This window comes from Anomalospiza imberbis, chromosome 27 (assembly GCF_031753505.1).
Source record: "Anomalospiza imberbis isolate Cuckoo-Finch-1a 21T00152 chromosome 27, ASM3175350v1, whole genome shotgun sequence".
NCBI classification, from domain to species: Eukaryota; Metazoa; Chordata; class Aves; order Passeriformes; family Viduidae; genus Anomalospiza; species Anomalospiza imberbis.
In genome coordinates this window covers 4,643,383-4,653,308 of record NC_089707.1, presented here as the reverse complement: position 1 = coordinate 4,653,308, position 9,926 = coordinate 4,643,383, and the positions used below count along the sequence as shown (strand labels likewise).

General features: G+C 68.6%; 2 protein-coding genes across 2 annotated transcripts; both read left to right on the top strand.

Annotated features, from left to right (window-relative positions):
* Positions 1 to 3,741: 3,741 nt before the first annotated feature.
* On the top strand, positions 3,742 to 5,373 carry JUND (JunD proto-oncogene, AP-1 transcription factor subunit). The gene has a single exon (XM_068173891.1). It carries the CDS (start codon positions 3,891 to 3,893, stop codon positions 4,833 to 4,835), a length of 945 nt encoding a protein of 314 aa, XP_068029992.1. The 5' UTR covers positions 3,742 to 3,890; the 3' UTR covers positions 4,836 to 5,373.
* Positions 5,374 to 5,568: 195 nt separating this feature from the next.
* On the top strand, positions 5,569 to 9,644 carry LOC137463007 (protein CIST1-like). The gene is made up of 3 exons (XM_068173894.1): positions 5,569 to 8,691; positions 9,097 to 9,242; positions 9,346 to 9,644. Exons 1-3 carry the CDS (start codon positions 8,322 to 8,324, stop codon positions 9,391 to 9,393), a joined length of 564 nt encoding a protein of 187 aa, XP_068029995.1. The 5' UTR covers positions 5,569 to 8,321; the 3' UTR covers positions 9,394 to 9,644.
* Positions 9,645 to 9,926: the final 282 nt, after the last annotated feature.

The window sequence follows — 9,926 nt, the reverse complement described above, 5'->3', positions numbered from 1 at the left end:
TGACTCAGAACTTCTGAGCCTCGCCGAGGAGGCAGCACAGGAATAGTTACACACCAGCGACGCGGAGGGAGTGGCTGCCGAAATATTTCAGGGCTGTGCTAAGCAACTAAAAATACACGTCAAACCCTCCTCCTCCTCTTTTTTCCTTTTAAAATCTGTTTTCTTTCTCTCTTTCTTTCTGTTTTTTTTTTTCTTGTTGGTTTTTTTTTGGGTTTTGTTTTTTTTTTTTTTTTTTTTTTTTTTTTTATTCTTGTTTTTGATTGTTGGAGGCCCCTGGGAGTTCCTCGGGGACAAGAGCAGGTCTGGGGACAGGCACTGGCAGCTGTGACTTCTTGTTTTCCCGGCTCGGTTCCTCTCTCCCTGCCTGTAGCAATGACTAAGAGGCAGCTTCCCCTGCGTGCCTGCCGTGCAAATCCTGGGGTGCAAACCCTGCGTGTTCCCTTTTCCAGGGGGAGCTTGGCACGTGGATGCATCCCTGGTAGCCCACGGGCACCTTGTGTCCAGCCCACGTTCTCAGTGTCCAGTGCTGCTGGCTGCAGCAGGATCAGGCACCTCTGGTGTCGTGGAGCTGGTGGCACATCGGGAATGGTCCTGGTGGCACTGTTGGAGCCAGGGCAGTGGGGACAACAGGAGCCGTGAGGATGCTCTGGTGGCCATGGCCTTGCTCGAGGCTCGTCTTGCCTTGCCCATGGCACGAGCTCATCCCAAATCCTCACCGCCTGCTCCGGGGTAAATATAGCCCGGCTGGCAGGTGGCAGGACACCGTGACTCAGTGGGTGCTCGCGGGGCCGAGCTGGGCTCCGACGCCTCCGGGAACAGCAGCTTTGGCCACCCCGCCGTGGGGACGGTGGCACTGCCACCAGCTCCGTGCACGGGGACCTCCCCACGGCGGGAGGCGGAAGGGGTCACTGATTCACACCCCTCATTAAACGCTCATTAAGAAAATGAAGCCGCTGGCTCGCTGCGGGCATTGGGTTCTTGGTTTGGGGACAAGGGACACGCGGGATGAGCAGCAGTGGGGACAGGCTGGGAGCAGGTGGGGGGGACACAGCAGGGTGAACCCCGGGGTGCTGCAGCCCTTGCGGGGAGGGTTGTACCGGTGGGGCCGGGCCGGAGCGCGGCTCGTGGCTCGCATCCCTGGCCACTGGCCAGCCGTTCTTCCCGGGAGGCCCCGGGGCCGGCGGGTTCCTCCGGGGAACGGCTGAAAGCACCGCCAGCCAAAGCTGGTTCTGCTCGCCCCGATTTCTCTGGGGGAACACATGTGGGTACCCCGGTGCCCGCGGGTGGCCGTGCCCAGGGTGTGTCCCCGGCCCGGGGACGCCGAGCGGGGTTGGGACAGGGGGAAGGGGAGGCTTTTTACCTCCCTGCCCCTCGCCCGCCGGGTTTGGTCAGGATGGAAAGTCTAAACCTGCCGGTCCGGCGGCGGCCGCGCCCCTAATGAGGGGTTTGGAGCGGGAACGCGGACGACGGCTTCACCTGGGAGCTGCTCCCCGGGACACCGGCCCTGGCACCGCCACTGCCGCCCTCCCTGGGTCAGGACACCGGCGACAGCGGGGGACACAGAGCTGTGTCCGCTCTGCTCTAGCTGAGATTTAATAAACTGCGTTTATTCGGGATTTAATTAACGGCAGCTGTTGGCGGCGGGGAGGGTTGATCGCAGTTGTTCTCTCGTGCCTCAGTTTCCCCAATGCCAGTCCGAGCGCTGCCCCAGACCTGTCCTGGGTGCCACCCGTGTCCCCTGAAGCCAGGGCTGTGCTGTGCCGTGCCGTGCCATGCTGTCCCCACACCCCGTGCCGTGCCCCAGCGCCGTCCCCAAGCCGTGCCACACTGCCTGTGGGCCGCACACCGGGGCAAGAGCTCCTGGCACCGGGAGAACCGGGGGGCGCGGGGTCCCCGGAGTCCCCCCACGCCCGCAGCGCTGACACCGCTGATTTATCGCTCTCGTTAGCGCGGGCCGGGGAGCATCTGGCCGCAATTAGGGCCGGCTCAGCGTCACCCGCCCCGCTGTCCCGGGGCCCCGCGTGTGCCCGGGGTCTCGGCGGCGCGGGGGCCGCATCCTGCCCGGTGTGTGTGTGTGTGGGGGGGGGGTTATCAGCGGCCACCGGCGCTGCCTCCCCCCGCGCCGGTGACGTCAAGCGCTGACGCCGATCCGCCCCCTCAGCCGCCCGCGGGCTTGGCCGGCCGTGACGTCTGCCACCGCCACCGCCGTTAACTCCTTCCCCGGTGCCGCCTGCACCGGGCTCGTTGTGCCCCTGGCTGACCCACGGTGCTGGGTCCGCCCGGAGTGACCGTCCAGTGGTGCTGTAACTCCCCCCGGCCCGGTGAACCGTGGCTGGCCGGAGGGAGCGGCCGTTCCCTGGGGAAAGCCCGGTGCCACCGGGACACTGCGGTGACCAACATCGGGGCGGTGACACGGGAGGCGTGCGGACATGCAGGAAGGGCGGCTCTGTCCCAGCACGGTACAGGCCACACAAGAGCCAGTGGCCTGTCCCGGTGTGACCCATACCGGTGGTGGCCCGGCTGTCCCCAGGGGTTCCCGCGAGGCCCCGTGCCGGTGCCTGGCCCGGTGTGTTTATTTATTTATTTCTTTATTTCTGTGGCGCACCCTTTTTACAGCCGGGGCCCAGCTCGGTGCCGGTGCCCAGTGCTGGTACCAGTGCCTGAGTCAGTGACCAGTGGCCACACGGGTACCAGTGCCCAGCGCTGGTGGCCCAGGGACAGTTCTGGTGCCGGTACCAGGAGTCCAGTGCCAGGTGGCCGGTTCCTGTGCCCTGTGCCCGGTCCCAGTCCCGATTCTCAGTAGCCAATTTCCATGCCCGGTTCCCATTCCTATTCCCGGTGCCTGGTTCCCGTGCCCAGTTCCCGGTGCCCTATGGCCGGTTTCCGTGTTCAATTCCCGGTGCCCTGTGCCGTTCCCATGCCCAGTTCCCGGTTCACGTGCCCAGTGCTGTTCCCGTGCCCGGTGCTGTTCCCGTGCCCGGTGCCCTGTGCCCAGTTCCCGGTGTCCTGTGCCGTTCCCGGTTCCCGTACCCAGTTCCCGGTGCCCTGTGCCGAGTTCCCGGTGCCCTGTGGCCGGTTCCCGTGCCCAGTTCCCGGTGCCCTGTGCCGTTCCCGGTTCCCGTACCCAGTTCCCGGTGCCCTGTGCCCAGTTCCCGGTGCTCTGTGGCCGGTTCCCGTGCCCAGTTCCCGGTGCCCTGTGCCGTTCCCGGTGCCCGTGCCCAGTTCCCGGTGCCCTGTGGCCGGTTCCCGGTTCCCGTACCCAGTTCCCGGTGCCCTGTGCCCAGTTCCCGGTGCCCTGTGGCCGGTTCCCGGTGCCCTGTGGCCGGTTCCCGATGCCCTGTGCCGTTCCCGGTTCCCGTGCCCAGTTCCCGGTGCCCTGTGGCCGGTTCCCGTGCCCGGTTCCCGGTGCCCAGTGCTGTTGCCGTGCCCGGTTCCCGCCCCTCCCTTTGTGCCCATCAGCCCCGGCGGGGCGCGCGCCGCGGGGGCCACGTGACCGCCCCTCCCCCGCGCTGACGTCATCCCAGGGCCCCGCGCGCTGTTGTCCCGTTTACCCGCCGGTCGCCGCGGCGACGGGGACGGGGCGTGGCCGGCAACGGGGCGTGGCACCGCCTCCGCGGGGCGGGGGCCACGCCCCGTATGCAAACGACGGCGGGCGAGGACGTCATCTGCAGCCAATGGGGACTCGACGCGGTGAGGTCACCGCGACGGCGCCGCCTATTTAAAGCGGCGCGGGGCGCGCGGCGGCGGCAGACCCGTGTGCGCGCGCGCAGGAGCGGGGCCGCGGCCGGTGCGCACCGGGCGCCTCCCCCCCCACCCTCCCCGCCCCGCGCTCGCCCCGGTCCTCCCCCCGCCCCGGCGCCGTTTCCCCCGCAGCCGGGCGGGGGAGGAGGATGGAAACACCCTTCTACCATGATGATGTGTTGAGCGGCCTCGGCAGCGGCTTCGCCCCGTCCTCCGGCAGCAGCGGGCTCCTCCTGCCTTTCCCCGGCGGCAGCATGATGAAGAAGGACGCGCTCGGGATGGCCTTACCGGAACAGGTGGCGGCGGCGCTGAAAGCCCCCGGCGCGGCTAGCGGCGAGGCGGCGGGGCTGCTGGGCTCGGCCGAGCTGGGGCTGCTCAAGCTGGCGTCCCCGGAGCTGGAGCGGCTCATCATCCAGTCCAACGGGCTGGTCACCACCACCCCGACCAGCGGCCAGTTCCTCTACCCTAAAGCGGCCGCCTCCGAAGAGCAGGAGTTCGCCGAGGGTTTCGTGAAGGCGCTGGAGGACTTGCACAAGCAGAACCAGCTGGGCGGCGGCGCGGCGGGGAGCGGCGGCGGCGCGGGCGGCGGCGGCGGGGGAGGAAGCGGCGGCGCGGGCGAGCTGCCCGCCGCCGGGATGGCCCCGGAGCCGCCGGTCTACGCCAACCTCAGCACCTACCCGGCCGTCAGCTACGCCGCCGACCCCGGCCCGTTCGCGGCGCCGCCACCGCGGCTGCCCCCGCCGCCGCCCCCGCCGCCGCTAAAGGACGAGCCGCAGATCGTGCCGGAGGTGCCGAGCTTCGGGGAGAGCCCCCCGCTGTCCCCCATCGACATGGACACGCAGGAGCGCATCAAGGCGGAACGGAAGCGGCTGAGGAACCGCATCGCCGCCTCCAAGTGCCGCAAGAGGAAGCTGGAGCGGATCTCCCGGCTGGAGGAGAAGGTGAAGAGCCTCAAGAGCCAGAACACGGAGCTCGCCTCCACCGCCAGCCTGCTCCGCGAGCAGGTCGCCCAGCTCAAGCAGAAGGTGCTCAGCCACGTCAACAGCGGCTGCCAGCTCCTGCCCCAGCACCAGCACCAGGTGCCGGCGTACTGACCCCGGGCACGGACCGAGGGGTCCCGGGCAAGGACCCGGGCGAGCGCCCGCCCTGCCCCGGACATGGACCGAGGGGAACGGGGGGGAGCGCTCACCTCGTCCCGGGAACGGACCGAGGGGTCCCGGGCACGGACTGAGGGGAGCGGGGGAAGAGCCCTCTCTGCCCTGGGCATGGACCGAGGGGTCCCGGGCAGGGACTGGGAGGAGCGGGGGAAGCGCCCGCCTTGCCCGGGGCAGGGACTGGGGGGAGCGCCCTGCCCGCCCCGGGCGCCGACTGAGGGGTCCCGAGGGGAGGAAGAAGAGCGATGATCGCCCCCCTCCCCACCCCCCATCTCCCCGGACACGGACTGAGGGGAGGACCGGGACCGGCTCCGAACGGTGGGCACCGAGCACGCCCCGCTCCCCCGTGGCGGGAGAGGCGGGGGGGTTCCCCGCCGCGCACGGACTGAGAGGGGCCCGGGCCGCCCCCCGCGGGCCCCTCCGCGCCCCACACATTCCAGTGAGGTCCCAGTAAAACCCCGCGACATGGAGAATTAGCCTCTCGCTGTTTGCTGCGCCCGGGAGGGACGGGAAGGGAAGGGAAGGGGCGGCGCGGGCAGGAAGTGGCGCGGCCGGGTGCCATCTTGGGGTGGGGGGGGAACGGCCACCGGGGGGGTTTGGGGAGTTTTAGGGGGCGATGGGGAGTGGGGAGTGAGGCTCCTCCAGGGCTGGCAAAGTGGTTCTGGGAATCACTGGGGAGGGTGGAGGGCGAGGGGCTCCATGGGGTTGTGGTTATTGGGGAGAGGGGTGTTGGGGGGAGCTGGGAAGGGTGGAGGATGTTGTGGGGAGGGGGTAGTGAAATTCTGAGATGTTGCGGGGGCTGTGGGGTTATTTGGGCTCTCTTGGGGGGAATATGGGTATATTTGGGATCCCCTGGGGCTGAGGGGGTTCCCATGTGCGAGGAGGTGGGCGAGGGGACCCCACTGCTGGTCCTGGCTGTGCCTCCGCCCTGCCAAACCCCCTCCGTGTTTGGGGGATCACCACCACCCTCTTGTCCTGGCCCCCAGGGGTCACCCCCATGCACCCAGCGAGGCCGGGTCTCCACTGCTCCTCCCAGACTTCGGCAACAGCCTTGGGCTTCCCGGCACCGCACTGGCTCCCCCTTCGTGTTCCCCACCTGCGGGGCCCCGTCCCGGGGAGAGCAGCACCCGAGGGACCGACCCTGGGGCGTTTGGGGACGCTGCTGGCGGCCGTGCCCTGGGTGGCTCCCCGGGGACCCCACGCTCGGCGCCGGGCCGTGCCCTGGGTGGCTCCCCGGGGACCCCACGCTCGGCGCCGGGCCGTGCCCTGGGTGGCTCCCCGGGGACCCCACGCTCGGCGCCGGGCCGTGCCCTGGGTGGCTCCCCGGGGACGCGGTGCCAACCGGCTGCGGTTTGCCGGAGGAAGCGCCGTCCCCGCCGCGCGGAAGCGGCGCCGTCCCGGCGCGGTCGTGCTGCGCCCCGGATGTGCCGCTCCGGCGCGAAGATGGACGGGGCAACCACCTGTCCGGCCCCGTGGCCTCAGTGTCTCTGTGTCACCAGATCCCTGTGTCCCCAAGTTCCCCGCATCCTCGTGTCCCCAGATCCCATTGTCCCAGCATTTGGGAGGCCCCAGATTCCTTTGTCCCCACATTCCCAATGTTCCTGTATCCCGATGTCTCCGCTTTCCCAGATCCCTTTGTCCCCAAGTCCCCACATCGCAGTGTCCCCACGCTCCCCGATCCCTTTGTGCCAACTTCCCGGTGTCCCCACGTGTCCGCGGTGATCGCGGCACGCTGCGGCAGGGCTGGCTCCCGGCACCGGGGCTCTCACGCCCCTGAGGTGGGCGGGGGAAACAGGGCCGGGGTGGGGGGAGTTTGGGGGGTCCCCCGGTGCCCGCAGGGTCCCGGCGCTGCGGTGCCGCCCGGTACCGACAGGGGGAGCCCCCGGGGCGGATAAAGGCGGCGGGACCGGCACCGGCACCGGGCGGGATGGCCCGGGACGCGCTCCGCCTGCTCTGCTGCGCCGCTGCACTGCTCGCTGCCGCAGGTACCGGGCACCGGGGGGGGTCCACGGGGTCCCGGGGGCGGTCCATGGGGTCCCGGGGGCACATGGGATCTGCAGCACCGGGGTGCTGGGTGCTTCCCGGTACCAACGGTGGGTGCATCTGTGGCCTCTCCCCGCCAAGTTCCAGGTATGGGGAGAAGCGTCCAGGTGCTCCGGGGCACCGGGGAAGTTCGCGGAGGTGACCACCTGTTGCCTCGCGGTCTGCACTGGTGGCCCAGTGGGGCACTGGGGGGAGTCTCGTGTCCCTCCCGAGGCTGGGGTCACCGAGGGGCTGCACCTTCTCCCCGGGAGTGCCAGGCTGGACCGGAGCACCCTGCCCCTCCCGGACGATAGGGCGCCGGGGCTGCCAAACCAGCTGGTCCTTCCACAGCTACCCTGGCACGGCATCAGCACTCCCGGGGCAAAGGGCTGCCCGGTATCCCGGCCCCCCGTTTCCATCCTGGGCCCCCCGCACCCTCCCTGCACCCCGAGGGGCCTCGGCTCACCCATCCTGGCACGCTGGGTGCTTGGCCCTGGGTTCCATGCCATCCTGACAAAGGGTGCCAGCTGGGTGGGGACAGCCCATCCCAGTGAGCCTGGCAGCTGTGGGGACCCCCAGCCACACTGTGCCCCTGGGTGCTGGCTCTGCCACGGGGCATTTCTGCCCGGTGTCCCCCTGGGGCCAGTCTGGACTTGCTCCTCCTCTTGTGCAAACAGGGTTTGGGCAGATAAGGAGCACTGCCAGCACTGCCCGGCAAACCTGCTCTGTCCCACGTGGCCACGGGAGAGTCCCCACCACGCCTGGCCCTGAGGGTGTCCGGTGGGTGCCACAAGGGCTGGGTCGGTACGAGTCCCTGTGCCTTGGCACTGCCCGCTGCTGCCACACTGCTCCACTTGTCCCCAGCAGTGCTGTGCCTGTGCCACGACAGCTTGGGAAGCTCTTTCTGATTCTGGATTTCTGGGCTTTGATACTGGCTAAATCCCAGTTTTCTGTGTGATAAAAACCAGCTGGGAACTGATCCCTGTGAGGCCGGGAGGTGGGGCAGGTGCTGCTGCCCTGCCAGGGTCCTGCCAGGGTCCTGCCATGTGATTGCTCAGCAGCTCTCTCCTCCAAGGTGTGAGGCCAGGATCTGCCACCACAGTGTCTCAGAACAGCTCAGGCACAGCCGTGTCACCACCTCCATCCCGTTCAGCCACCAGCCAGGGGACTCAGAGTGTGAGTCTATCTGGCCCTGACTCGGGAACAACCAATTCAGCTCCATCCAGCACCACCACCACCACCACAACTCCATCCAGTACCTCGAGATCAACAACGCCTCCATCGTCTCCATCCAGCACCACCACCACCACAACTCTATCCAGTACCTCGAGATCAACAACGCCTCCATCGTCTCCATCCAGCACCACCACCACCACAACTCTATCCAGTACCTCGAGATCAACAATGCCTCCATCGTCTCCATCCAGCCCAACCACAGCAACAACTCCATCCAAGACCTCGGGTTCAACACCACCTCCATCATCTCCATCTAGCACCACCACAACAACAACTCCACGCAATAACTCGAGATCAACAACACCTTTGACACCCTCATTCAATGCCACCACAACACCAACTCCATCCCACACAAGTGTGTCCAGATCCACAGAGCATCCATCCAACTCAACCACACCACCCGCCCCATCCTCACCCAGGCCCTCTGGGCCTGCTTCTCCCAGCTCCCCCATGCCCACCATGAGCCCCAACAGCACCGGCACTGTCACCACCAGCTCCAGAACAGCAGCAGCCACTGGCAGCACAGCTGGGAACTCCGGTGAGAGCCAGGCGGGGGCCACTGGGCAGACAGGGGACCTGGGGATGGGCATGAGTCCCCCTGGATCCCCCACTTGGGGGGATCAGGGATGCAGGTCCCAAGGTGAGCCCAGAGCCCCCCTGGCTGCTCCCTCACTCCTTGGGGGGGTTGTCGAGGGCTCCCCTTTTCTCCCCCAGTCTCTGCCAGGGGGGACAGAGCGCCCTGGTGGAGGTGACACAGGAGCTGAGTGCCAGGTCTGTGATGGGTGGGGTGGTGGCAGTCGGGTGACTGGAGCCAGTCTTGAGCCACCTCTTTCTCTGTGGTGCTTGGAGGCTGGGCACAAAGCTGGGGGGAAATAACGGGGTGCCAGGAGGGAATAACGGGGGGTGCCAGGGAGAATAACGGGGTGTCCATGCCACCCCACAGAGCAGCGCCCCACTGAGCTGAGCCCCGGTGTGGTCGTCCTCATCTCCCTCGTCATCTGCCTGCTGGTGGCGGGGGTGGCCATGCTGCTGGTGCGGCTGTCCCGGCGCGGGACTCCCCCCTTCCAGCACCTGGATGAGGTGCCTATGGTGCGTGGGGGGCCGGGGGTGGTGAGGGGGGATTTGTGTGGGGGGGGGGGGGCAGCAAGTCCAGGGTGCAGGCACTCACCCCGCTCTTTCTCTTCTTCCCCAGAGCAAAGTGATGGAGGGGTCCCCCGTCAACCCCCCCACCCCCAGCTGACCCCCCCCGCTGCAGCCCCCCGGGCTCCCCACGCTGCTGAATAAAGAACCTGCTGCCCTGCCTCTGGTTTCCCGTCTGCCATGTGCTCTGCAGCCTGCCCGGGGAAAACCCCTGCTCCCGGGGGAGGCCCCAACCGCTTTCGGGGTGCCCCGACCCGGGCTGGCGGCCCCGGGGTGTTCCCGGGCCGGCGGGGTGGGTGCGGGGTGCGCGGCGGTGGTGCCGGGGGTGGGGGGGAAACGCGCAGCCCCCCCGGCGAGGTGGGATGGGAGGGAGCGAGCGGCCAGGCACGCACGTCGCCTTCCTTCTGCTCCGCTGCACTCGGCCGAGGCCGCGCTCGCCGCGAGGACCGGCCACCGGTAAGGGGCTGCGGGCGGGGCCGGGGGGCTGGCGGCGCCGGGGACCCCCGTGCCAGCCATCGGTAGTTCTTGGGATCGGGATGAGGCCGCCGCCGGTGATGGCAAATCCCGGGGGGCTCGGTGCGGGGGGTTCTGCGGGGGGAGCCGTGCGCCCCGGTGTGCCCCGGTTCTCGGGGA